The sequence below is a fragment of the Odocoileus virginianus genome, chromosome 1, assembly GCF_023699985.2.
Source record: "Odocoileus virginianus isolate 20LAN1187 ecotype Illinois chromosome 1, Ovbor_1.2, whole genome shotgun sequence".
Classification (NCBI taxonomy): domain Eukaryota; kingdom Metazoa; phylum Chordata; class Mammalia; order Artiodactyla; family Cervidae; genus Odocoileus; species Odocoileus virginianus.
In genome coordinates this window covers 104,097,413-104,124,681 of record NC_069674.1, presented here as the reverse complement: position 1 = coordinate 104,124,681, position 27,269 = coordinate 104,097,413, and the positions used below count along the sequence as shown (strand labels likewise).

The 27,269-nt window shown below is 45.6% G+C and overlaps 1 protein-coding gene and 1 long non-coding RNA gene across 2 annotated transcripts in view; both read right to left on the bottom strand.

The window, feature by feature from the left end:
• The window catches only part of ABCA13 (ATP binding cassette subfamily A member 13), a 335,379-nt gene extending 316,345 nt beyond the window's left edge, over nt 1–19,034 (bottom strand). Inside the window, exons 1-12 of the mRNA XM_070477641.1 lie at nt 18,974–19,034; nt 18,041–18,069; nt 16,088–16,251; nt 13,038–13,168; nt 10,745–10,878; nt 9,449–9,613; nt 6,947–7,147; nt 5,185–5,296; nt 3,551–3,713; nt 2,456–2,525; nt 1,376–1,563; nt 134–273 (exon numbers count right to left, since the gene is read on the bottom strand). Coding sequence (XP_070333742.1) covers nt 134–273; nt 1,376–1,563; nt 2,456–2,525; nt 3,551–3,713; nt 5,185–5,296; nt 6,947–7,147; nt 9,449–9,613; nt 10,745–10,878; nt 13,038–13,168; nt 16,088–16,251; nt 18,041–18,069; nt 18,974–19,034 — 1,558 coding nt within the window. The remainder of the gene's footprint in view (nt 1–133; nt 274–1,375; nt 1,564–2,455; nt 2,526–3,550; nt 3,714–5,184; nt 5,297–6,946; nt 7,148–9,448; nt 9,614–10,744; nt 10,879–13,037; nt 13,169–16,087; nt 16,252–18,040; nt 18,070–18,973) is intronic.
• A 325-nt stretch (nt 19,035–19,359) lies between these two features.
• LOC139036536 (uncharacterized) overlaps nt 19,360–27,269 on the bottom strand; it is a 31,931-nt gene continuing 24,021 nt past the window's right edge. Inside the window, exon 4 of the long non-coding RNA XR_011489301.1 lies at nt 19,360–19,508. This is a non-coding gene — a long non-coding RNA (uncharacterized lncRNA). The remainder of the gene's footprint in view (nt 19,509–27,269) is intronic.

Below are 27,269 nucleotides of genomic sequence, written 5' to 3'. Positions count from 1 at the left end.
CAGCATGCCTGTGCGGGCAGGCCCCCGCTCTCAGCCCCTCCATTCAGCAGGACTGCTCGTCTCTGAGAAAGCTGTGCTGCCACGGTGAACGGGGAAGACACGCACGTGGCTGGAGTCAAGACCACTGACTTACCCAGTGAACCGTTCTGGACACCCGCCTGCTCATTCACATGTCGAGCCACTTCACAAGTCTTCCTGATAAACCCCCTAAAGGCTTTCCAGAAGTGTGTATGTTCCAGGACTGATTGTGCTTTCTCAAATGTATGAAACATCCTGCAATTAAAACCAATCCAGAAAAAAACAAATTTTAATAATGGTTTTCCAGAAGGTCTTATTACAAACTCATCTAAACACAAATATATACAAATGTCTGACAGTCCAGTTAAATAGGAAATTAGAAACTTTGAAATCGTTTTCTCATTTATGAACATTCCCATCCTGATTTGCAAAATGAGGAAAAAACATTTATGGAAATACATAAAATATAAGACAACAAACAGAGAGGAGAAAGTGGGAAATTAAAGGATACGATATGGATTTACATGTATTCCCCATCCCGATCCCCCCTCCCACCTCCCTCTCCACCCGATTCCTCTGGGTGTAAATCCATGGCTGATTCATGTCAATGTATGACAAAAACCACTATAATATTGTAAAGTAATTAGCCTCCAACTAATAAAATGGAAAAAAAATTAAAAAAATAAAGGATATGATATGAAGCGAGTTCTGAGTTACGAAAAACACATTTCCTATTTGACATATTTGACTGAACATCCTAGCAGCTGAGGAGAATGGAAATTCATTGCATGTACAATCCATGGTTTGATAAAATAAAAACAAGGCAGATTTTGTGGAGAAGCACAGCTCCTTCGAAAGCCACTTGCTGGCAGTTCACGCTGGCATCCTGGGTGACGTGATAAACAAGCGCCTTGGGAACCACCCTGGTGGGCTACTGGTTAAGAATCTGCCTTCCAGTGCTGGGGATGTGGGTTTAAACCCTGGTCGGGGAGCTAAGATCCTACATGCCCCAAGGCAACTTTAAGCCCTCTCACCTCAACTAAGACCCAACGCTGCCAAAAAAAATTTTTTTTTTTCTTAAAGAAATAAAGCTCCTTGGACTAAATGAGGGTTCTAGATTTCCTGTGAGAGATCAAGCCGACAGTTAAAAGGGACTGTTTACTATTTTATATTTTGCAGATGCTTTCCAATAGTATCAAACAGGCTAATATTTTTAAAACAGAAAAAAAATTAAGTGACTATCTTATTTATAAGTAGAATATGCCATGCTGACTTATCGCTCATATAGAAGGAAGCCACGGGAATCCCTTTGGTTTCCGATTCCGCAGACGTTTTCCACCCAACAGCTACTACTTACACTGCGGAAAAAAGCTGGTCTGCACAGTCAGCAGCGGAGACATCAGCTCTCAGTAGCCGCAGGAGCCGAGTGCAGGGCAGGCTCGCTTCCCGCAGCTGCGTCCCCAGGTCCTGCCAGTCCGGGGCGTCTTCTGGTATTGAAACTGGCACGCCTGTGTGCCCAGTAATGACTGCTTGCAAGAGATGATTCTGCAAAGGCAGAGACAGCATGGCTTGAGGTCCATAGCGTGATTAAACTGCGGCAGCGTGCTCTGTCGTCACTCAACAGTGGGTCCCTCTGAACTGCGCCGCGTAGCGTTGGGGCCACCGAGTCCTGGTCCTGGACTTGTGTCTCTGTTCACTTGAACAAACCCTACATACAGCCTCAGGCAGACCTAAACCAGACAGCACCTACTCTTCAAGCCCGTCTGTACTGGCTTGCTGCCCACGCGATCCCAGTGGAGCGGACTTCCAGGCATCACAGCCCTGTAAGCGCTCCCTGCAGCTCGTCGGGGCTGGGCTGGGACCCACGTTTAACCAGCGCAGTGCAGAAGGACACGGCCCTTCCAGCACCACCCTTTCTGAGGACGTCGGCTCCCAACCCCACTCCCTTGCCTGGGATCCCAGGCTGCCACAGGAGAAGTGTGGCCGCCCCAGGGGGCCACGTGAAGAGGCCACAAGGAGCAGAGCGACCCTGGGACCTGGAGGAGACAGCCGCCCCAACCCACGTTCCAGCTACCCCCCAGAGCCCCGCAGCTACAAGAGAGGCGTGCGGTGGGACCATCAGAACCACCTGCTGCACTCTGGGGTTCGTGGGTGACACGTAGCCTAAGCCCCATCAGAAAGGCTGTCGCGTGTACATAAATATATAAACATAACGAGCTCACGGCACCAGCAGATCCTGGCTCTACTGTCTCCGTGTGTGCGGTGCGCTCAGTCGTGTCTGACTCTGCGACTCCATCGACTGTAGCCCGCCAGGCTCCTCGATCCACAGAATTCTCCAGTAAGAACACTGGAGTGGGCAGCCATTCCCTTCTCCAGGGGATCGCCCTGACCCAGGGGTGGACTCTGAGTCCCCTGTATTGGCAGGCACGTTCCTTACCACTGAGCCACCTGGGAAGCCCACGGGCGCCATGACATAGGCCTTCCAGACACAGAGAAACGTGGCTGGGCTTTCAGTTGGGAAAGAGTTTACAGACCGAGAGCAGAAAAACAGCTGCGCTGACAGGTGATGGTTTTCACGCCTGCACACAGCTTCCCTCGGGCCAGCATTCTCCCCGAGTTCTCCTCGCTTCCAGTCCCCAGCCTCCTTAAGAGCTCATATATCATCTGGAGGACACTCCCCACCGGGGAGCCCCACTGCCCCCTGCCCTCCTCGGTCAGGCCGGCGTGCACCCTTCCACCCACGATCACTCACAGAGCAGGTGTGCAGAAAACACTGACTGGACGGACACGCCCCCCTGGTGGCTCAGCTGGTAAAGCATCTGCCTGCAATGCAGGAGACCCAGCTTCAGTCCCTGGGTCGGGAAGATCCGCTGGAGAAGGGGATGGCTACCCACTCCAGTATTCTCGCCTGGAAAATCCCATGGGCAGAGGAGCCTTCCAGGCTACAGTCCACGGGGTCGCAAAAAGCTGGACACGAATGAGCAACTACACTACTGCTACTACTACAGTTCACTAGTTTCATCTTTTCACTGATTTCATTTCATGGTTTATATGAAGGAAGATAAACATGAAACAGGAAATACTGAAAGTGAGATGAACTATCGATACAAAAGGATGAATGTTAAAATAACTTCCAGTGTTCAGTAGGGCTTCCCTGGTGGCTCAGAAGGTAAAGAATTTGCCTGCAATGTGGGAGACGCAGGTTTGATCCTTGGGTCAGGAAGATAACCTGGAGAAGGGAATGGCAGCTCACTCCAGTATTCTTGCCTGTAGAATCCTATGGACAGAGGAGCCTGGCGGGCTACAGTTCATGGGGTCACAGAGAATTGGACATGACTGGGCAGACAGGACAGTGTTCAGTAGGAAAAATGCGGGCTGGACTTGGCATGGTCCTTTTCACTAATGCTGCGCACTTCGCACACTTAGACACTGGGAGAAGGCAGCCCCGGGTCCTGGGCACAACGTAGGGAGAGCACGTGCCCACCAAGGCCTCCAGCTACTAGAGCTACAACTCGGCCCCCAGCTGACTGACCTCAGACACGGCTCCACCCGCTGGGGCATCTGCAGCTGGAAATGGAGCAGGACAAGGAGCCTGGACACAGGGAAGCAGACATGGCCTGGGGACAGCCCCAGGTGCTCTTGGGGAGACCCATTAAACATCAAGTAGATTTTGGCCAGGTGGGGCACACAACCTCCTAAGGTGGCCAGATAAGGGCCAGGGTCCCGGGCCAGCTGGGGCTCAACAACAACAGCTGCCTTATAAAACCACAGCTCCAGGACGGACATCTTCAGTGAATCTGCCTCTGAAATGAGCCCCCAGGGCCTGGAAGAAGCCAGATGGTGGATACTCACAGCGTCCTGCACAGACTCAAGCAGCCTGTGTAAAGCACTGGCCTCGCTGGAGGGGAGAGGACCACAGGTCAGTCCCCCAAGGGCCTCCTGGATGCCAGCCACCCTGGGACGCAGGGGAACTCCCCTCTCAGACAAGCATCCACTGAGGCAGAGAGAAGTGGCGTTCTTATTCATCAGCAACTAAGACAAAGAGAGCCAGGGAGAGCAACGTGAGACAGTTTCTGAGCCAGAGGCCACAAACAGAAGTCAGACTTACAAGAGAAAACAAAGTTCTTCAAAAATTGCCTACTGGGACTTCCCTGGCGGTCCAGTGATAAGAATCAGCCTGCCAATGTAAGGGACACGGGTTCGATCCCTGCTTGGGGAAGTTCCACATACCACGCAATATGGCCCAAAAAAAGTATAAAAACTGCCTACTGATCTCTTTGCTTTGCTAGCAAAGCAGGAGCAAAAGGAAATACCACCTGAGCTTCTCGAGTGTTCTAGCCAAGTTGTTTATTTATGATTCATTTTTGTGTTTTACCTTAAAAAGCACATTCTTCTCCAGTTTTGATTGGCCAGGCCCACGGGATCTAGAGTTGTTGGCAGATGCCTCGAGACAAATGAGGATTTCTGAAGGACAGACAGATGGGTTACTGTTCAGCCCCTGGGGCTGGTCCATGCCTGACTCAACACGTGGCCGTCAAATAACAGACTGAACCCTGGAAGCAGGCGTGTCAGCAACCAGACTTGCGGTCAGACACTCCTGTCTCCCTGAGGAGGGAGCTGAGAAAGTCACCACGATTCTGGCTCCCCTTTCTGAAGACATACAAGGGGGCACTCTGTCAGCCACCTCGCTCCCCCTCCACCATGAGAAGGGACAGAACCCTCAGTGCCCCATGCACATGGCCACCTCCTGGGACCACAGTGACGATCACAGTCAGGAAAGGTGCTGGGCAGACAAGGGGGACTGCCCTTCCCAGGAGGATGCCAGGGCCGTGGGCAGGAGTGGGACGAGGGGCGTGCGCATCTGTCCCGCCCGGGCACCGGGGACGGGAGTTGATGGGACAGCAGACCTGGTCCCAGGAAGGAGCCCGCCCAGGCCCCAGGGAGGCTGACAGGGAACAGCAGGATGTGATCTCCAAGGCGACAGGCTGTTTATTCAGCCTGGATGTGCTAGGTCTGAAGCACCTCAGGCGTGTTTGCCAAGTATGTACTCCACGCCTGCACCTCACCTCCAAACCCGACAGGCGTCAGGCGGCGTGGAGTCTGCCCTCCCTGCGCTCATATTTGCCCTGATGTGCAGTGTGGACAAATAAACCTGGCACTAGTTACCGCGGACGAGGTGTAGATCCTGGGCCACTGCGTTCCTGAGAGCCCCGTCTAGCTCGAGCAGTCTCGTCAGGGCCGGCCGCGGGGGCAGCTTCTGGAGGACGCTCTGCAGTGTCTGCATATACAGTAATCTGAGGGCAGAAATATACAAATGAAACACGACGGAAAGCAGTTCACCTGCCTCCTTGGGAAATAAAATCCCACTCACAGGAGAACGCCCCACGGCTTCAGGATTCCACACCCCGACAGACACAGATAACCAAGTTCCTGACAGATTGTGCCCCCTGAATGCTGTGATTTGGGGATTCTTTTAGGTACTGAACATGGATTAAACACTCTCTTTACCCCAAAACAGAAAAGTTTATTCTGAGTAGTGGGTAGAAGAGACAAGGGTTAGGATAAAATTCCAGGTGAGATTTAAAGACATTTCATGAAACCTGAGTTATTAGAAAATGTTTTGCACAGAAGTGCATTTTAAGAGTGTTTCAGTGTCCAGATGGTGTGTGGTGGAGCCCAAGCTGCCCTACTCCGACCAGACCCCTGCACCCTGTTAGGTGGCTTCCAAAACAGGGCCTGACAGGATGGCCACGGGCAAGTCACGTTCCTCCAACTCTGGGTCACTCGGAAGGATGCCTGCCGAGTGGGTTCAGTACTCAGAACATGATGTGCTCACTGACACCCCAAATCCCTGAGGAGCCAAGAGCGGGGGCGGGGCTCCTGGGGCCCCCGACACTGGTCCATCACAATCCAGGCAGGACCCTGGGCGGAAGGGCCAGGACATGCTGGAAGTTGGCAGGACTGTTAAGGTGATCCAGTGTGCATTAAGTAACAGAGGTGCGATTTTTAAACAGCTTCAAAGTAGACAGCCAAGCAGGGAAGTTTTTAATGCCCTCGTTCGTGTCCTGTATGTGAAGCTCTCGTGAGACAGGACCGTGTGTCTCATGGTTTCTCCAGCTAATCGGGCAAGTGTCTGCGGCTGGCTGACCCCTCGCCCCTCCTGTGGTGCTCACCCCTCCCTCCCATGGGAAGCCTCACCACAGCACCCACATGCCCCGGGCAACCACTCAAGTTTTGTTCTATTCAAAGCAAAGCCCTAACTTTAGGAGTTTAAGAGTTGGATGGCATCACCAACTCAGTGGACAAGTTTGAGCAAGCTCCAGGAGATGGTGAAGGACAAGGAAGCCTGACGTGCTGCAGTCCATGGGGTCGCAAAGAGTAGACAATGACTCAGCAACTGAACAACGAAAGATGCATCAAATCACTACAAACAGCCACCTCCGCTGAAGAAACGGACCCCGTGTTACTCTAGACTCCTCCCCCTTCCATGTGAGTGAATGTTGGTTTCAGTATCTTAAACATGAAAACACATGACCCACCTTTCCTACTTCTGAAATATCTGTGGACCTCACGTAAACATTTAAACTACATGAAAAGTTATAAAGAAATAAGAAAATAGGTACTTCCTTATAGGAAAGGACCTTTAAAATATTTTTATTCATTTTTAAGACACAACACCTAAAGATTGAGAATCTGAAAACCTCCTCAAACATTGTACCCTCGTCGGTTGTTTTGAACACCTGAACAGGCATGTGGATTGCTGCAAACAGTCCTACCAGGGTCCACAATACAAGCCTCGCGCTTTGCAGTCACTAACTAGCCCTTTGTTGTCTAATCAGGGTTGCACAGAACGCATCCTAAAAGTCATGCACTCTTTAAAATTGGAGTTGTCAAACCCCACCGACAATCAAACAGGAAAAGCGCCTTACATCCTGGCAGGTGTGTGGCTGCCCTCGGGGCCATCTGCTGCCACGCTGCCACTCAGGAGGAGGAGAGCGGCCTGCAAAGCCCTGGCCACCTTGCAGGGCTGGCTCCCCTCCCCAGGCTGAGTCCTCAGTGCCTCCAGGCCACGGCCAATCCCCGCCAGGACCTGCTGGAAGAGGCTGCCTTTCCACCACCGATCAAATACCTGCATGTCAAGAAACAAGAACACTGTTGTCAACAATAATAAACTGGAAACGATAGAGTTTAGTTAAGAAATAGTAACAGAACTTCCCTGGTGGCACAGTGGAGAAGAATTCGCCTCCCAATGCAGGGGACACAGGTTCAATCCCAGGTCTGGGAAGATTCCACATGCCAAGGAGCAACTACTGAGCCCGAGCTCTAGAGGCTGGGAGCCACGACCTCCGAGCCCACACACTGCAACTACTGAAGCCCACGCACCCTAGAGCCTGTGCTCCACACAAGAGAAGCCGCTGCAGTGAGAAGCCCATGCACCACACTGAAGAGAGCTTGCACTGCCGCAACGAGAGAAAGCCCACACAAAGCAACAAAGGCTCATGCAGCAAAAATAAGGCAAAAAAGAAAGGAATAGCAACAGACTATTCTAGGTGACAGATGGCCTGTTTTTATGTGGTTGGCAGATTGAAACACCTGCTAACAATTGTATTAGGATTTCATTTCTACTCAGAAATTAAAAATTGCAAATTGCAACAATGGATGCATGCAATTTTTTCATTGGCCCAATTTCTCTTTTTCCTTCCCCTCTCCCCATTATCAAAAGAGAAGGTAATAATAGTGCTTAGTCACTCAGTTGTGTCCGACTCCTCGTGACCCTATGGACTGTAGCCCACAAGGCTCCTCTGTCCATGGGATTCTCCAGGAAAGAATACTGGAGTGGGTTGCCATTTCTTTCTCTGGGGGACCTTCCCAGCCCGGAGAGTTTCCTGTGGCTCCTGCATTGCAGGCAGATTCTTCACCTGCTGAGCCATCAGGAAGTCCGAACGTAATCACATACATTTCTAAATAAGTGAAATAAATCTTAAAAACTAAGCTGATGTGGAAAGGTATAAATATATTCATATGTCTGAAAATTATATAGCTAATACATAGTTACTAAATATCATTTTATGTCATGAACTTGGGGATACTAAAGGCAGTTCATATTGTGCATTATCAATGTTACACCCAAACAGAGCATTCTCGCCCAGACTGAAAGCATGGGGAGGAGTGGTGAACAGGGATGTGCGCTGACCATCTTCCATTTCTCCATGAGCTCGCCACCCAGACAAGGCTTCCACTGACCGTGGCAATGCTGGTCAGGTCGGTGCTGTCCCTTTGGACTTTCTGATGATTGCATACAGGATGGATAAACAACAAGGCCCTACTGTATAGCACAGGGAACTATATTCCATATCCTCTGATAAACCACAATGGAAGAGAGTATGAAAAAGAATGTGTGTATATATATAACTGAATCACTTTGTTAAACAGCAGACATTAACATAATATTGTAAATCAACTATAGTTCAATAAACTAAAGAGGGATCCCTGGTGCTGTCTGTGCTGAGTGCCCAGTGAGCTGAGGCCAGGGGATGCATATGAAGAAGGTGCAGACGTAGCCCAGGCTGTGGGGTTCCTCACGCCTCCCCCCACAGAAAGATGTAGAGTTAAAAAGTGGACACGTGGAAGGGGGCAGGCAGTGACGAATGGACTGACTCTTGTAACGCTTCAGTAAGCCAGGTGCACCCTCTCTGGGCTTTGCTGGATGACCTTAGCTGTAGGCCGCACTGCTGTGCTGGACACGTAAAAACCAAGTGGGAGGGTAAATCTCATGTTCAGTGTTCTCCGCCCAATAAAATAAAATAATAAGTATAAATAAGATCACCAACAAGGACCTACAGTATAGCAGAAGGAGCTATATGCAATAATTTAGAAGAACCTCTAAGGAAAAAGAATCTGAAAAGAAAGAAAAATATATATATATAAATGAACCACTGCACACCTGAAACTAATACAACATTGTAAATCAACTGTGCCTCAGTTTAAAAAAATATTAAAAAGAAATCAGGACTTCCCTGGTGGCCCGGTGGTTGGGAACCCACCTGCCAATGCAGGACACCAGTTCAATCCCTGGTCAGGGATCATGTGGGTAAGACCCACATGTGGCGGGGCAACTGAGCCCACACACCACAACCACTGAACCGTGTACCCTAGAGCCCATGCGCTGCAACAAGAGAACCCGCTGCAATGAGAAGCCTGCACACTGCAACGAGAGTAGCCTCCACTTGCTGCAACCAGAGAAAGTTCTTAGAGCAGCAGCAAAGTCCCAGCATAGCCAAAAGTAAATAAGTAGGAAAAAAAGAAGAAATCAAACCCAGAAAAAAATCCAAAAGATTAGGTAAATAAATTAAATCCAGCAGTGAAACACTCAGGAGGAAAGTGCTTGGGTCTGGGCACGCCAGGACAAGGTGTCTACTGTGGACGGCACCTGTCGGCAGAGGTGCAGCCGGCTGACCGCGTGGACCAGGTAGTCTCTGGCCGCTGACCACCGAGGGTCACAGTCTCCAGGGCGACCCTCTCCATCGTCTTCATCCTCAGAGGAGCCAGACAAGGCTGAGCACAGCATCTGCTCCAGTGAACTGTCTGTGGGAATCTGCCAGTGATACAGGAACTATTTAGAAATTGGGGCCTTTTTCCTGGGATGTTTTTCCCCTAATAATACCACAGTCTTGCCAGAGAAAAAGCTCTGACATTTGTTTGATGGAAGACATAACAAGTTGACGGAGCACTATTGTCCGTGTGCATTTGCTGGAAGAGAGGCCTTCAGAGTGCAGGAGTAAGCTGATGACCCTTTTCAGGAGAACCACAATTTCTCCAAGACATGGGATGATTTCAGATACTGTTTGTCTCCACTCTCTTGGGCCAAAGGCACCCACAGGCTGGCCCAGTTTAACTGATACCTTGGACTCACAAATTTGCTTTGCCAAAATTGTTTTCTAAGTATCAGAGCTGGATGAAGTTGAATCAGAGTTCTTGGTCAGAAATTACTTAATATTTTCAAACCAAACCTCCTTTATTGCTGTGAATGACCTTCACATGAAGTTTCTCTATTACAACTCCATTAAAACATGTATGTTCTTGTTGGAATGAACTGTGTTCCTCTATTACATAGTTTTATAACAATCGTGGAGTCATCCCATCTGGAGGTGGGGAAGGGGTCTGGGGGAGTGGGCACAGGATGCAGACAGGTCTGCAGTATTTGGCTCCTGCCCCACGAGAAGCAGAAGTACCCACAGGTGTGCCAAGAAACTAAAGGGTCAGCAGGTAAGGGCCTCCCAGACCCTCAGGAGAAGCTGCTAGTGGGGCTTGGAGGGGTCAGTGGGTCAGAGCCCCTGATTTTACAGTTTGGAAAGTGAGGTTCCAATCTGGACTCTGGTCCAGCTGGTTCCCCAGGCCTACACCTCTGCTCCCCAGGCACCGCTCTGCCTGGAAACCAGCCCTGTCATGCCCTCTGCCCCATCTGGACCCCACCGGCCTTCACAACCTCCCACCCTCAGGGGCCTGGCTTGTCCCCCAGCAGCTTCGAGGTATTCTATTACATCCAAACTGTGTTTGAGGCGGGATCATGAGACAAGGAAAAGGGAAGGAGCAGTTCTAGAGAAGTCAGAAACAGCAGCGTCCCGCCCAGTCCAAGGAGCGAAATTTCAATAAGGGCACTCCCGCCCCGAGGTCCCAGGAGAAGGTTCTACAGTCACCCTCAAGGAGAGACCCAAAGCGTGTGTACCTCCTGTAGGTCAGCAGAGTAATTCAGGACTCGTTCTGCGTGAAGGTCATCAAAGCCAAATCGGGATTTCAGGTCAGCCTGAACCTTCTGTGGGTCCCACATCAGCTCCTTCACAGACAGGCTGTAACCTGACTCTGCAAGACAACCAGTGATATATACCATCGGCTGCGGCAACACTGCAACAGGTCAAAAGTCATTTAGAAAATGATGTCTTTTCCACTTCGAACAGAAAGGCAAATGTGGCACAAAGGCCAACTGGACCATTCACAGGAAGAGCAAACAGAAGCTAATCCGGAGCTAGGGAGATTGCGGTGATACATCACTTGCTTCCTTGCATGCTCAGTCATATCCAATTCTTTGAGACCCTATGGACTATAGCCGGCCAGGCTCCTCTGTTCATGGAATGTTCCAGGCAAGCACACTGGGGCAGGTTGCCATTTCCTCCTCCAGGAGATGGTCCCGACCTAGGGATCAAACCCTCATCTCCCGCATCTCCTGCATTAGCAGGTGGATTCTTTACTACTGAGCCACCTCCTGGCACATAAATGACCACAAATTTCTAGAGGGTCATTTGATAATGGGCTTCCCTGGTTTGGCTCAGATGGTAAAGAATCTGCCTGCAATGCAGGAGACCTGAGTTCAATCCCTGGGTAGGGAAGATTCCCTGGAAAAGGGAGTGGCAAGAAGTTTATGAAATTCACATATTGAACCCAATAATTTTATTTTAAAAAAATCTATCTCAAGAAACCTAATAAGATGCCTGAAGGAAAAGTCATGAACCACGATATTACTGCACTGATTTTACATTGTTTAAATACTGAAAACCAACTCAGTGTCTAGTGCTGGAGGAGAGAAGGAAATATGATTTATTTGTAGCACAAAATACTGTGGAGTTCTTAAAATCATATTTATAAAAATTATTTAAAACCAAAGAAAAAGTTCCCCTGCAACAGAGCTAATCAAGATATAAAACTCATAAGGTACCCAAGTAAGCCAACAACGCCATACAGAAGTGGCAACCCCCGCCCCAAAATCTACACCTGAGACCTCCAAGGTCGGGTGATCTCTGGTGAGTGTGGCCTGGCAACTTCAAACCTAAAAGCACATAAATTCCAAGGTGAACCTGCATCTGGAAACCCAGCTCTAGGTCATTTCAGATCATGATTCAGCAAGCATCAGCTAATCAAGCCTCCATCACAAGCCCTCCTACGAGACTTCACGTGCCCTGAAATTAATGCTGATTAATTAATAAAGATGACAGAAAGTCAGGGTCACAGGGAACTCTGGGTAGGTTCTGAAGTCGGGGGCGGGGGCGGTACCCAGGAATCTAGCTTGGGAAAAGACAGGTTCTGAGATTAAAACGAGCACTTCCCGTGTGTGGAGACGTGCCAGGCGAGAGGTATTGGTCATACATAGTACAGACTTTCAGTGAAAGTAAGTTCTGGAGATTTCCTGCATGGCACTGGGATTACAGTCAACAATGCTGTATCATATAATTGAAATTTACTCAGACATCATTATCACCCAAAAAAGGCAACTGTGTGAAGTGGTGAATGTTTTAAGTAACTTGTTTTTGGTGATCAGGTTACCACATATACATATATTAAACCATTACCTTGTACACTTTGAATATATACAATTTGGTTAGTAAAATAAAAGAAAATGAAAATTTAAGGAAAAAAGAAAGGATACCTGGGTCAAGCTAAGTCATTTTCCTGTGGAAAGACTATCTATTCGGTTGGGGGCGGGGGGTGTGGTTCTAAATCCATATCACCTTTCTCCTCTTATTGTTTTTCAAATACTTCAAATATTTTTCAAATATGTTTTCCTAATAGGAGTTCAGGAGGGAGGAAAGACTAAAATCAAAGAACTAATGGGACTTCCCTAGCGGTCCAATGGGTTGGGCTCTGTACTTCCTTTAGGAGTCCAGTTTTACATCCCTGTTCAGGGAACAAAGATCCCACAGGTTGAGTGGTACAACCAAAAAAAAAAAAAAAAAACCAATGACAGGTCTATTCTTGAAGGGCATCAAGTCCTAGAGTTTTAAAATCAGTTATTTTTTTAATTAAAAATAACATATTTATTAGAAATGACTGCAGAATTTTGGTAGAAAGTCAAATTGTTTTGAGTTCCAAATTTTCATCCTACCTCTATCAGAAACAACTGATTCTTTCTTACGTTTGATATTTTATTTCAATCATTTCTTTGAACAGCATGTGAGCTCTGTGGTGGTGGCTGATAAATTTAACCAGTACAGCAGTGAAATGTCACAACAGCGGTAAGATGCCCATACCTGTGGCCAGCGCTCCACTCTCCCGCAGGAATGCCAGCGTTGAAATGGCCACCTTTAGCACCATTTCAGAGACCCTGGAGAAGGTGTGGTTGAGTGGCAGCCAATCTAAATCTTCTAGAGCTGATAAGGAACTGGAAATGAAGCACAACCAGAGCACCATTAGCAAAACATGCAGCATCGCCCTGGCCCGCCCCACCCCACTCCAGCAGGACGTGGCTGGAACTCCCAAGGCTGGAGTGTGACCCCGACTCTCTGGACCAGGAATTAAACACAAAAGTTAAGTGCTTTCTTTGGTCCACTCAGGAAGCCGACAGGTGCCAAGTGCTGTGACCTCAGAAAAGTGCTTATCAGCCCGCCTGTGTCAAGTTTGGTCACTCAGTCTAATATCCGGGGGCCCGGTGCCTGCTGGAGAACCCTGTGGGAAGCCTTGTTCAACTTCATAATGTTCTGATTCTGAGTTATGCACCAGGATGAGGGGGTAGGAGTCCCTGGTCCCCCCCACCCCTGCCCAGTTCTGCCCACCCCTCAGCTCTGTCTGCATCTCCGAGGCCCCATCTGCACCCCTGGACACTCCTGCCTGCACATCCAAGCAATAGTCACAGCCTCCACCTTACACTCCTGCCCACAGCGGCCCCTGGCCACCCAGGACCTGGGGGTGCACACTCCAGTGGGGAGAGCTGCCCTCCATGGGGGTAGGGAAGGGGCCTATGGAGCTCTCATAGTGGGCTCTGGCCCCTTGGGCAGGGAGCTCGGGTGGGGGTGCTCCTCTGCAAAGGCCAGAGTGGAGGCCACAACTGGGGCTCCACCCCGCTGGCCTGAGGGCAATGCTGACTGCTCTCACTGATGGCAGAGAAATCAGTATCAACTTTTACTAATAAAATACCCTGTTCATAGGACAGATTTACAGAGTCCAATTTGGGTGGGGGGGAAGACCACGTTATTAAAATGTGGGAAGCCAGCTGAGAAGGAGTCCTCCCAAAGGTCACCCTGTTATGGAAACCATGGCGTCAGAAAGACACAAAGGCACTCGGAGATGCACAACAGCTGAGTTTATTCAGCACCGGTGCAGGCCCAGCAGAGTCACCTCCAAAGGCTGAGCCCCCGGCTTTGTTCTGGATATCGTTATACACAGGAAACTTCCTGCTCAAGCAGCCCAGATCCCTCCCCTCCCCAGGTAGCCCTAGTTTCCATAGGTGTGACTGGTAAGCAAGAACACAGAAGTGAAAGCGGTGATTGATGAGCAGCAGCTATTTAAAACAAGGTAGAAGGGAAAGCAGAAGGTTGTTACTTTAATCAGGGGCTTAGATCTCGCTCCTCTCTCAACCCAGGGTAACATGGGGCCAGGTCCATCACAGGAGACCAATGTGCTGCTCCATGAACCACAACTGGTAAGACTGAGTTAGCTGTTTTGGGTAATATTTGGGGCCACTGCAGCATCATTTACTAAGAAACTAGTTTAAAGTGTTATTGTTGCAGGGAGAGGTCAATTCTGACTCCATGTAGGAACTGTTTCTTTAACTTGCTTTCTGTTGTTTTTATTATTATTATCAATAATTATTATTATTATTATTATCATACAATGTCCTGCCTCAAAGAATCCTGCCCCTCTGCCTGACTGTTAAACTAAAGTGCCTTTGTTTGGAACCCTGTCCACCGGAGATGGCAGAAAAAAAGAAATTAACACGTCCCCCTGCCTGAGGCTTGCCATTCTAAGAGATACTTGCAAGATTGAATGGCCTCTTTACTTTGCTTCCCCACCACCCCCCATCTATGATCCATAAAAGAACCCAGCATCCAGACCCCAACCAGATGGTAGTTTGCCATCTTCTCGGTAAGCCAGCCAGCCTTCTGAATAAAGTCAGATTCCCTGCCTCAGCACCTCGTCTCTTGGATTCATTGGGCTGTCATGCAGCGAACAGAGCAAGCTTAGCAAGCTTGGATTCAGTAATATTATGTTCATGTCATACCTCCAGTAACGAAAAGCTCAGAAACAACAGAAGACCAGTTATATATTATCAAGTAAACTGCGGTCAAGCTAGGCATCATATTAAAAAGCAGAGATATTGCTTTGCCAACAAAGGTCTGTCTAGTCAAGGCTATGGTTTTTCCAGTGGTCATGTATGGATGTGAGAGTTGGACTACAAAGAAAGCTGAGTGCCAAAGAATTGATGCTTTTGAACTGTGGTGTTGGAGAAGATTCTTGAGAGTCCCTTGGACTGCAAGGAGATCCAACCAGTCCATCCTAAAGGATATCAGTCCTGGGTGTTCACTGGAGGGACTGATGTTGAAGCTGAAACTCCAATACTTTGGCCACCTGATGTGGAGAGCTGACTCATTGGAAAAGACTCTGATGCTGGGAAAGATTGAAGGCGGGAGAAGGGGACGACAGAGGATGAGATGGTTGGATGGCATCACCGACTCAATGGACATGAGTTTGGGTGGGCTCCGGGAGTTGGTGATGGACAGGGAGGCCTGGCGTGCTGCGATTCATGGGGTCGCAAAGAGTCGGACACGACTGAGCAACTGAACTGAACTGAAACTGCAGTCTACTATACCTTATCAAAATGGAATGTTATTCAGCCAGTGATGATGCTCATCTGAAGACTATCAGGACACAGGAAACGTGAATGATGCAACATTATATTGTTTAAATCAGGGAGCACATGCTCTGAATAACATCACCGCACTTACATAAAATATTTATACAGGGAGTGAGAGGCAGGCGTGGAGAAGCAAGAGTTCAGCCATCTCTGGGTGGTATAATTCCAGAGATATAATGCCTGTTTTTCTTGTATCAATCACTCAGAGATGTATTTTCCCATTAAAAAGTGAGGAGGAAGAAACCAACACAACATTGCAAAGCAATTATCCTCCAATTAAAAATAAGATTAGAAAAAAAGATGATGATACAAAAAAAAGAAGACCCAGCACAGCCAAAACTAAACAAAGCAAAACAAAACAACAGCAACAACAAAAAAAAACTAAAAAAAAAAAAATAAGAAGGATAATCAAATCCTCTGTAACTGGTTACGTTTCTCATTTTAACTCACCTCAGAACCGCGTGGAGTAGGTGTCCTCCCCCGAGGACGGCATCTGCAATGTGGAAGTTGTTGGCATAGAGTCTTGGCAGTAAAAGCAGAAAATCCCAGAGGTGAGGCTGCTGGAGAAGACTCTCGAGCTTCCCAATCACATCCTCGGTCTTATTAAGATCCATCTGATGGAACAAAACGCCAGGTGGGAGGGGGAGGGACAGGGCCGCAACAGCGGTAAGAAGGCAGAAACCCTGGGGGCAAAGTCATGCCTCCTGAGTCACTACTTTGAACAGACCTGATTTTAAATTTACTCTGTGAGGTTGGTTTTTTAACGGTTGTGGAAGTTTGAACCGGGGAAGAGAGATAGATGTCTGTTTTTGTAACAAGCTGAACCAATTTCCAAGATGTTGAGATAGATTTTGGAAATAGATGATGAATTGTTCAAATCTGAACAAAACTGGAATAGCTACTATTATTTGGATTTTTTCTGTTCTTGCAGCTGAGCACAATCATGACTATATCAGTTATAGTGTCAATAACTGAATACTTCCATCCTCACAAAAATTCGTCCTCCCCCACCCACCACCATTGAGCAAAAATATGTTCCACACTGTCAAATGTCCCTTGGAAAGCAAAATGTCACCCGGCAATAACTGGGGTCTTAACTGAAGGCTGTGTATCTAATGCAGGTCAAAGATTTGTGCCAAACACATGGATCTTTTTTTTTTTTTTTTTTTTTTAGCTATGCTGTGGCTTGCGGTATCTTAGTTCTCTGACCAAGGATGGAACCTGGGCACCCTCCAGTGGAAGAATAGAGCCACTTGCCCTGAGTCACCCACAACCATCCAGCCTCCATGTCCACCCTCTGGTTTTCTAAACTCACGACCTTACTTAAGAAGAGTACACTCGCCTTTTAATCCATCTCTTGCAGGATTCTGGCTATCTCAAATACAGCGTCTATACAGTGTTAACTAACAATCAAATCACTCGAAAGATGTGTTTGAAGAATAAACTTAAAATCAGTGCTTTGAACTTAAGTGTGGTGGAAGAAGAATGTCACCTTCCATATCAGTAAACAGGGAATGCTGCAGTCATCAAGCCAGCAGGCACTGCAGCTGAGACCACTCTACCACCCCACCCCTCCCCTCCCCTCCCCTCCCCTCCCCACCCCTCCCCTCCCCTATGCACCCTGAGCAGGTTCAGGATGGAGAAGAGCAAGACACTGGCCCCAGATAACTGAGATGCACATCCGAAAGATGATTTTGATGAGCCCAGACTCTTGCATCTTCCCATGCGTGGACAGCACTAAGTTCATTCACACAACACATGCTTCTTCCTTGATCAACAGTAATCTTTTGATGTTCTGACTTCCCTGTCTGTGTTGCAAAAATTCCTACCTGTCCAGGTTCCTCCCTTGACTCTTCAGAGCAGTTCATCAGAGAGGACTGAGAGACTATAAGTGTACGTGAAAGTATTAGTCGCCAAGTCATGTCTGACTCTTTTGAGACCCTATGGACTGTAGCCCACCAGGCTCCTCTGTCCATAGAATTCTCTAAGCAAGAATATGGAGTGGGTTGCCATTCCCTTCTCCAGGGGAATTTTCTCAATCCAGGAATCAAGCCTGGGTCTCCTGCATTGCAGGCAGATTCATTATCATCTGAGCCACCAGGAAAGCTGTCCCTGGCTTAAGTCCTCAGAAGTACACTGAATAAAACATAGTTCTTAAAATTAAAAAAAAAAAAGTTCTTGGAATTCCCCAGCGGTACAGTGGTTAGGACTCTCTGCTTCTACTGCAGGGGGCATGAGTTCCACCCCTGATGAGGGAACTAAGATCCTTTGGGCCATACAATACAGCCAAAAATTTAAAAATTAAAAATATTTTTAAAAACATAATTCTCAGCTTTTTTTTTTTTCAGTCAACGCCATTGTATCTCCAAAGACTAAGTTTCAAACTTTTGTTAAAATACTTACTGTTAAAAAACTGGAACCATAAGGAGAATCTACAAAAAGAAGACATCAGAGATATTAGTTCAGGCAGCAACCAGACAGCACATGCCAAGCACCTATTCTAGTTCCAAAATCAAATGCCAATCACAGAGTCCTGCTCTGAGAGATGATTACAACAACCTGAGAAATAAATCTGAAGGCAACAGTCACTCCTTTCAAAACACACCGATATTAAATAAGTTTCAGGGAAGTGATTTAACTGGTAAACCAAATTTCAACCACTTGCCATTTATTATTTATTGGAATAACCAATAAATTAAATGAAATTACCAAATAACCATTTATTATTTTCTCAGTCTCCAATTCCATAGGCATTGTGGGCATACAGGACAGAGAGAATAAAGGGAAAGTAAAGAAAAACAAGAGAAAGAAAAAATTGAAGAGAGAGAAAAACATGAAAGTATGATTTTTCAGATTATATTTGGAATCTGGTTGTGATAAAATAAGAAATATGTGCTGATCTCTGCTTTCGGCTACGAACACAGGCTCTTAAAACTCTCGTTTCCTGAGTGGTGGGTATGACAGGAGCATCTCTTCGTGCATCAGTCCTTGTTCCTGACAGGAGAGCTTCGAAAAGCCCTGTAACCTCCAAGTGATGACCGTGCCTCTGAACACTAGGGACATGCCTGGAGGCTTGGGTGCCCAGATGGCTTCACTGGAAAAGCCGAGACACATTTCTGAGACAGGCTGGACTTGGGGACTGCTTGCATCTGGACAAATATCTCCTGCAGTTGGGCCAAAGTATGAACAACAGGATACAAAAAGGCCAAAACCCAACTACAAAGCAGTGTCCTGAACATGATCCCTGCAGAGAGCACCTCCAAGGGGCTGGGCAGATCACTCAACAGGACCCACTGACCCGCCCCCACACTCGTCCCACTTAAGGGAGCCTCTCACTTGTTCTCGCTCCCTTCTGCTGCAGCACGGGCCTCAGTAAAGCCTCGCCTGACTCTCTCATCTGGCCTCTGATCAATTTCTACCCAAGAATCCAAGTTGGTAACAGAGCTGGACCTTTCATTCCCCCCACACCAGTGACCACCCCTGACCACCAAGAGTGAGGGGCTGGAGATGGAGTGAATCACCAATGATCTAATCAATGGAGCCTGCCACAGGAAAAAAAAAAAAAAATGAAACAATGGCTTCAGAGAGCCCGTAGCAAAAATTATATACTAGATATACTTATGGTAAAAATTTAAATGGATGTCTTTTGTTTTCATTAGCTAAATCAGCAACCCTAAGTACCAGGATGGAGTGGAGAGTCTGAGAGATTTACTTGCCTGGAGTCTTGGATCTTTCTACCCAGAGTTTTTGTAAGTTTCTAGCCTTGTCCATCACTTCATAAACTTCCTGGGCGAGGTCCTGTATCTCTTTTAAGAAGGCCAGGTCATCAACCTTCTGGTGAGAAGCAGCTGCAGCTGGGAGCCTAGGAGAACTTTAAATAAATGAAGTAAACACCTGGGTAGAACTTGTCTATACGCACAAGTCTCCTCAGCAGTTTAAGCTTCTTGATACCAAAAGGCCCAATTGTCCTCAATTAAGCCTGCGCCTATTTACACCTCCTCCAATGCCCCAACAGTCAAGCATGTTGTTTGAGGCACACAGTGTAATCAATGAAAGGAATGAAATGACTAATAAACATATAAAACAGCCTCACAGATAAGAGACCTGTGAGCAGGGCAGCCCAGAGACAAGTCTGTGTGTCTTGCCCCTGATTTAGACCCACTTGGGTGTCATGCAGATGGGGCATCAGGCAGAGGGGTTCTGGGGGGTGTCCAGGGAGCATTGGGGGGTGCCTCCCCAGGAGAGATCAGCTGTGGGTAGAGGCAGGGGAGCCCCAGACAAAAGGACAGGGTCAGGCCAGGTCACAAGGACTAGTGATCAGGAGCAAGGAGGCCGTCCCCACTGCGTGGTCAAGGCTACGGCCCCATTTTCTGCTGGGATGTCCCCTGTCTTCTCATGTTTGAAACATAGCTTTCCTTATATTTATAAGAAATATTCTCTCCCAGTTTTTTTTTCCTTTAATTTTATTTTGTTTGTTCAGTTGCTAAGTCATGTCAGATTCTTCTGCGACCCCAAGGACTGTAGCCCGCCAGGCTCCTCTGTCCATGGGATTTCCCAGGCAAGAATATTGGAGTGGGTTGCCATTTCCTTCTCCAATTTATTTTAGCTTTAGCTAAATAATAATAGTAAAGTTTTTAAATAATAATAAAGTTTTTAAATGAAAAACAATAGTTAGAAAGCTGTCATCATTCTCTTAGAATTAGCTTTGAATAATTTTACCACTAGAAGACACTAAGGAATGTAAAATGAGTCAACAATAATGTCCATCAGAGCAATGATCTAAAATGGTAAGATCTAGACCCAATGTAAATGTCAAGCTCTAGGAGAAGTGTTAACATAACATCACATGCTTACGAAAAGATTTCCTTTCTTCTTTAAAAATGGGGTTCCAGGAAGCAGACTCCCGCAGAGAGGGTCAGAACCGGGTGGGAGTCTGTGAAGTACAGACTCTGAGCCCACCTCCCACCCTCAGCCAGGAGGCTGCCCAGGACTCTGCATTTTAACCCACCCCTCCTAGTGGTTCTAATAGGGATGATCCTGGCCAACCTCACGGTGTGGGAAAACGCACAGGCTCCAGATGGAGTACCCATGCTAAAACCAAGACTTAACCCCCAACCTAACTGCAGGTCAGTTTCCCCAGGAATATAACCCTGGAGGAGGTAATTTCACTGTGAAATTCTCTGATCAACACCCAAGGAGGTGGTCCTTTCCATCCCCAAAGAAAGATGGTTTGCCACATGGGCCCTCTCCTTCCACACAGGAAGGTTGCCTAAGCTTGAAATGCTTTTTTTTTTTTGGCTTGGGAGGTTTTTAAAGGCAAGACAAGGAGCCCTCTCTACTGACTAAATGGGGTGCTGCTGGATTCATGAGTCACCCAATACAGTCAATTGAACCTTTAGAATCTACTTGGGTGAATTTTTGTTTTAGCAACTCTATGTAATTCTAATAAAAAACAATGATAAAATTGCTGTTTTTTCTTACCTTTATATTAATACTTGTCGTATGTGGAGGAAAAATGATTTTTCATGAGTAAACAAGAGAAAACATTCTTACGACCTTTAAAATCAGCACATTCTACCCTCTATGGCAGTCCATGGGGTCACAGAGTTGGACACCACTGAGCGACTGAACTGAACCCTATCTACATCCAATCTCAAATTCAGTGTGAACTTACCTTAGTCAGTAAGAAACTATTGATTTAAAACAAAACAAATAAATAAATAAATAAATAAAGTAAAACAAGGAATCATTTCACAAATTGCTGGAAGCTTGTTAAAGTAAGTAGGCGTCCAATTACTTTTAGCACACCTGAGAGGAAACAAAAAGTAAAACTGGGAGAAACTTTTCCTGATTAAAAAGTTAGATCCCATTAGATTTTTTAAGTCCCAAACCTTTTATTACATAAATTCTCAAACACTGTGACTAAAGGAACGGTTGTCAACAGGTAAATCCACCTGCTGCATCAGCCCCCGGGACATCAGCCTTTAATTGTCACCACCTACAAGGAAGCAGAGGCTTCCCAAGCGGCTTAGAGGTGAAGAACCCACCTGCCAATGCAGGAGACGCAAGAGACATGGGTTTGATCCCTCGGTCGGGAAGATCCCCTGGAGAAGGGAAGGACTACCCACACCAGTCTTCTTGCCTGGGAAACACCATGGACAAAGAGCCTGACAGGCTACAGTCCATGGGGTCACAAAGAGTCAGACAGGACCGAAGCAACTTAGCACACACGGGGAAATCCCAGGGCTGAAACAGGCATTGTGTGGAGACCAGCTTCCTCCTTCCCAAGTCCAACTCTTTCTTTGGTCTTTTTATCAGGTGACATTGGACCCTGCCAGGTACGGGAGGAGCCGTGAATGGAAGAGGGGACAAAGGAGATCGGATTCAGGAAGACAAGAAAAGGCCACCTTGCAGGGGGCCCTCAGATCAGTAGGAAATCACCCTCTCACAGGGCCCCGAGCCAAACGCTATGTCCTGTGGGATTGCACTGAAGGACCTGAGGATGTCAGAGGCGGGAGCAATCACTCAGGCCCCTCCCTCAGTTTGCAGACAAGGAAACTGAAGCCCGCCGAGGGTCCCCAAAGCCAAATGTTTCTCAAGCAGTGTCTCCCTTAGAAAGCCATCGTTCAAACAATGGGACCATAACCTTAATAGGTTATGATTTAAATAATAAAACCCTTTATTTTGGGGGGCTCCAAAATCAGTGCAGATGGTGACAGCAGCCACGAAATTAAAAGACGCTTACTCCTTGGAAGAAAAGCTATGACCAACCTAGACAGAATATTAAAAAGCAGAGACATTACTTTGCCAAAAAAGGTCTGTCTAGTCAAGGCTATGGTTTTTCCAGTGGTCATGTATGGATGTGAGAGTTGGAGCTATAAAGAAAGCTGAGCACCAAAGAATTGATGCCTTTGAACTGTGGTGTTGGAGAAGACTCTTGAGAGTCCCTTGGACTGCAAGGAGATCCAGTCCATCCTAAAGGAAATCAGTCCTGAATATTCATTGAAAGGACTGATGCTGAAGCTGAAACTCCAATCTTTTGGCCACCTGATGCAAAGAACTAACTCATTTGAAAAGACCCTGATGCTGGGAAAGATTGAAAGCAGGAGAAAAGGGGACAACAGAGGATGAGACAGTTGGAAGGCATCACCAACTCGATGGACATGGGTTTGCGCAAACTCTGGAAGTTGGTGATGGACAGGGAGGCATGGCATGCTGCAGTCCATGGGGTTGCAAAGAGCCAGACACGACTGAGCAACTGAACTGAACCCTAATAGGGTTTTTGGAGGGTCAGCAGAGGGAATCTATGTAAAATCTTAGCACAGAGTCCAGCTCCCAGCTCTCTTTAAAAGGCAGTAATAGGGACTTCCCAGGTGGTCCAGTGGTTAAGAATCCACCTGCCAATGCAGGGGACACAGGTTCAATCCCTGGTCCAGGAGGATCCCACATACCACAGAGCAACTAAACCCACCCACCACAACTACTGAAACCCACACTCTAAAGCCCACAACAAGAGAAGCCCCTGCAATGAGAAGCTCACACACTGCAATGAAGAGTAGCCTCCATGATCAGAGAAAACCCATGTGCAGCAATGGAGACCCAATGCAGCCAAAATACAGGTAATTTTTAAATATAAAGTAGGACCATAAAACAATTTAAAAATTGTTTTTTTTTTAAACAGGCAGTAATAATACAGCTGATGCTGGGACAGACACATTTTCAGCCCAAGAGCTGCAGGAATAAGCAATCAAGATAAATAGGATTGTTGCTTCTATTAGGTGTGTGTGTATGTGCTAAGTTGCTTCACTCTTTGTGACCCCATGGACTGTAGTCCACCAGGCTCCTCTGTCCATAGGATTCTCCAGGCAAGAATACTGGAGTGGATTGCTGTGCCCTTCTCCAGGGGATCTCCCCAACCCAGGGATCGAACTAGCCTCTCTTACATCTCCTTCCTGCACTGGCAGGCAGATTCTTAAGCACTGCCACTGCCTGGGAAGCACCGTTTCTATTGTAAATTCTGCTGATGTCTCCTAATGGGATCTTCCCCAGTGGCTCAGTGGGAGAATCTGCCTGCAATGCAGGAGATGCAGGAGATGGAGGTTCGATCCCTGCATCAGGAGGACTCCCTGGAACAGGAAATGGCAACCCACTCCAGTTCTTGCCTGGATGGAGGAACATGGTGGGGTATATCCGGTCCGTAGGGTCACACAGAGTCAGACATAACTGAGCATGCAGGCAAATATTCCTTATTAGTTTATTGACAAGGCACAGTCTAACAGAGTTAGAATTGTTTCCTAAGACGGCCAGATCCCAATGCAAAAAAGTAATTCTAGGAATTGTCTTGTCTTGAATTCTTGTCTTGAATGTCCCTCAGCTGCCTTGTGGCCGCTAAGGTCAGCCGGACCCCTACCTTCACTGCCTACTGGTAACCCAGGACAAGTGCTGACAAGCAGAGTCTCAAGGACGTGAAAGCTTCTGAAACCTGTAATAGATCTGGAGTTTAAAAGAGAGGGAAAATTAGAGAAATTCCCAACTGAGGAAAGAAGAAATAGAGTAAAAAGTCTTTGGGACTTTCTTTAGATCTATTTTAGTTTTTTAATCCATGTCCACCCTGGAATTATTTGCTTTTCCTGGAGAATACAGCTCTGAAGCTACATGTGACTTGAAGACTTTTTTCCTATTAAAAAGATCACCTCCAAAGTTATTTCCTTATTGTCCCTATTGGAGCCAAACAAGCTTTGTGTCTTACCTACAGAATTAATGTTCATGTTTTTAAAGGTTGATATAAGTAGTTTCTCAACTGTTCCTTGACCCAACTTTGTATTCCTACTGATCACGTAATTAATGAGGTAACACTCAGTGATATATCTGTTAAACAAAACACATTTTTAATTTTTTAAAAAATTTACCTGCTCATTCCCCTATACTGGATGTGTAGAATCTTAACCACTGGACTGCCAAGGAAGTCCCCCCATTCCTATGTTGATATTGCCCTATAGTTATATAAGATCTCACTATTTGAGGAACAACTCCCTTTACATCTATAATTATTTCAAAATGAAAGTTTAAAAAAAAATAAAGTCAAATAATACATGATAAAGTCAGGAAAGGATATTTACAACTCATACAACAGATAAAGGGTTTAACTCCTTAATATGTAAAGAGTCTCTAGGAATCAGGAAGAAAAATAATAAACAAGAAGACTTGACAAAGGCCATGAAAATAAATATAAATTGTACACAGATATAAAAACAGGTTCAACATCCTCCATAATAGAAAAAACCCAATCAAACAAGATATCATTTCTCATCAAGAAATTAATAAAAAATCAGATTGGCAGAAATCTAAAATTTCAACCAGAGCCTCTACTGGCCTTACTAGAAAAAGAGATAGCCTCATATTTCAAAAGGTAGAGTGCAGTATATTATAATCCCCATATAGGATCATTTGCAAAAGGCCATTAAAATAAAAAATGCATTTTTCTCTTGACTTGCAATTCTGCTTCTAGTAATCACTCCTATAGATACATGTACCTTAGTATGAAAATGCATAAGCCTCTAGAAAATATAACAAAAAGGTATAGTTCATAAGTCAATAATAGAGAAACATTAATATTTCAAAATATTAACTTTGAAATATTAATTAAATATTTATTGAAACAAAATATTCAATTTACATGAACAAAAGCAACAAAGAGAAAAACAGGAATACAGAAAGATGGCAAAAGTAGGAAACAAATGGCAATAAGCAAATCCAATATAATAAAGCAAATGGTCTAAACACTAAAAGGCAAAGACTGTCAGGCTGAATACTAAGAAAGAACCACCTGTATGCTGTTTAAATTTTAAATATAAAATTTAAAGATAGCCAGAAAGTAAAAAAGATGGAAAAAGATATATCATGTAACACTAATCACCAGAAAGCTACAGGGTTTATGTAAATATCAACAAAATAGACTTCAAAACAAGAAATACAACCAGGGATAGATTATATTAGCATATCATATATTATGTATTATAATATTTTAGATAATGGATGTAGTATAATGTGTATAACATATTGTGTGATATATTGTATGTACAATGTCTTGTATGCATAATGTCTAATAACTGAGATAACTGGATTAAGTTATATAATGATATATGAGTCAATACAGAAAAGATTTATTCTAACATGTATGCACTTACACCTGAGCTTCAACGAAGCAAAAATCAGTAGAACTGAAAAAACAGAAAAAGCCACAATTACAAGGGATTACAAATCCTTTCTTGATTATTTATAGAACAAACAGAAAATCAGTAAAGATGTTGAAGACTTAATGCCACCCAACAATAGCAGAAGGCCAGTAGTTGCTTATCTGCTGCTGCTGCTGCTAAGTCCCTTCAGTCGTGTCTGACTCTGTGCGACCCCATAGATGGCAGCCCACCAGGGTCCCCCGTCCCTGGGATTCTCCAGGCAAGAACCCTGGAGTGGGTTGCCATTTCCTTCTCCAGTGCATGAAAGTGAAAAGTGAAAGTGCAGTCGCTCAGTCGTGTCCTATTCTTTGTGACCCCATGGACCGCAGCCTACCAGGCTCCTCCATCCATGGATTTTCCAGGCAACAGTACTTTTGGTAATAAATATTTATTAAAGGAGATAAGATGCTATCATCACAAAGTAATTCAAATTGAAAAAGACCTAAATCACATAGAATTCTCTGACCATAGTGGAATTAAGCATAAATTAGTAATAAAAAGATTTCAGGAAAATCTTCAAATATTTAGAAACTAAGCATCTGACCTACAAGTAACCCACGGGTCAAAGAATAAACTACAGTAGAAATAAGCTAATATTTTTAACTTAATGCAAACAAAAATGCAACAAATCAAAATTTGTGAGATGAAGTAAGGTAGTGTTCAAAAAGAATGATAAGGCTTTTAATCTTTATATTATTAGAAAAGGTATAAAACTTATTATCTAAGTTTGAATATAAAGAAAGTAAATAAAGAAGGACATTAAATTCTAAATAAAAGAAAAAGCAACCAGGTAATAAAGGACAAAGTGACACTGTATTTCCAGGTGACATGATCATGTGTATAAAACATGAGAGATTTTTAAAAATTCACTAGAATTGGCTGTCCATATTTTAAATTTTTAAAATAATACAAAAAATATTAAACTGTTTAAGAATACATCAACAAAATGTGTAAACTACAAAATGTAGTTAACTACAAAATGTGTAAGCTGAAAACCACAAAAACATTCCTCCTCAGAGATAGTCAAGAAAATCTAAATAAATAGAGAATATATCCTGTTCATGTATTAGAAGACTCAGTGATAATATTGAGTCTTAAGACTGAGATATCAATTCTCTCCCAACTAATTTATAGATTAAATGCAATCCCCTGAAACAGCTAGACGTCCATATAGAAAAGAAAGAATTTTGACTCCTTCCTCACACCATACACAAAATTCAACTCAAAATGGATAGATTAACATATAGGAGCTAAAACTACAAAGCCCTTAGAAGAAAACACAGGAGTAAATCTTCATGATTAAGAGTTAGCCAAAGACTTTCAGATATGACACCAAAAGAAAAAGCAACAGAAGAAAAAATAGATTAGTGGGACCTCACCAAAGATTGAAGGCAGGA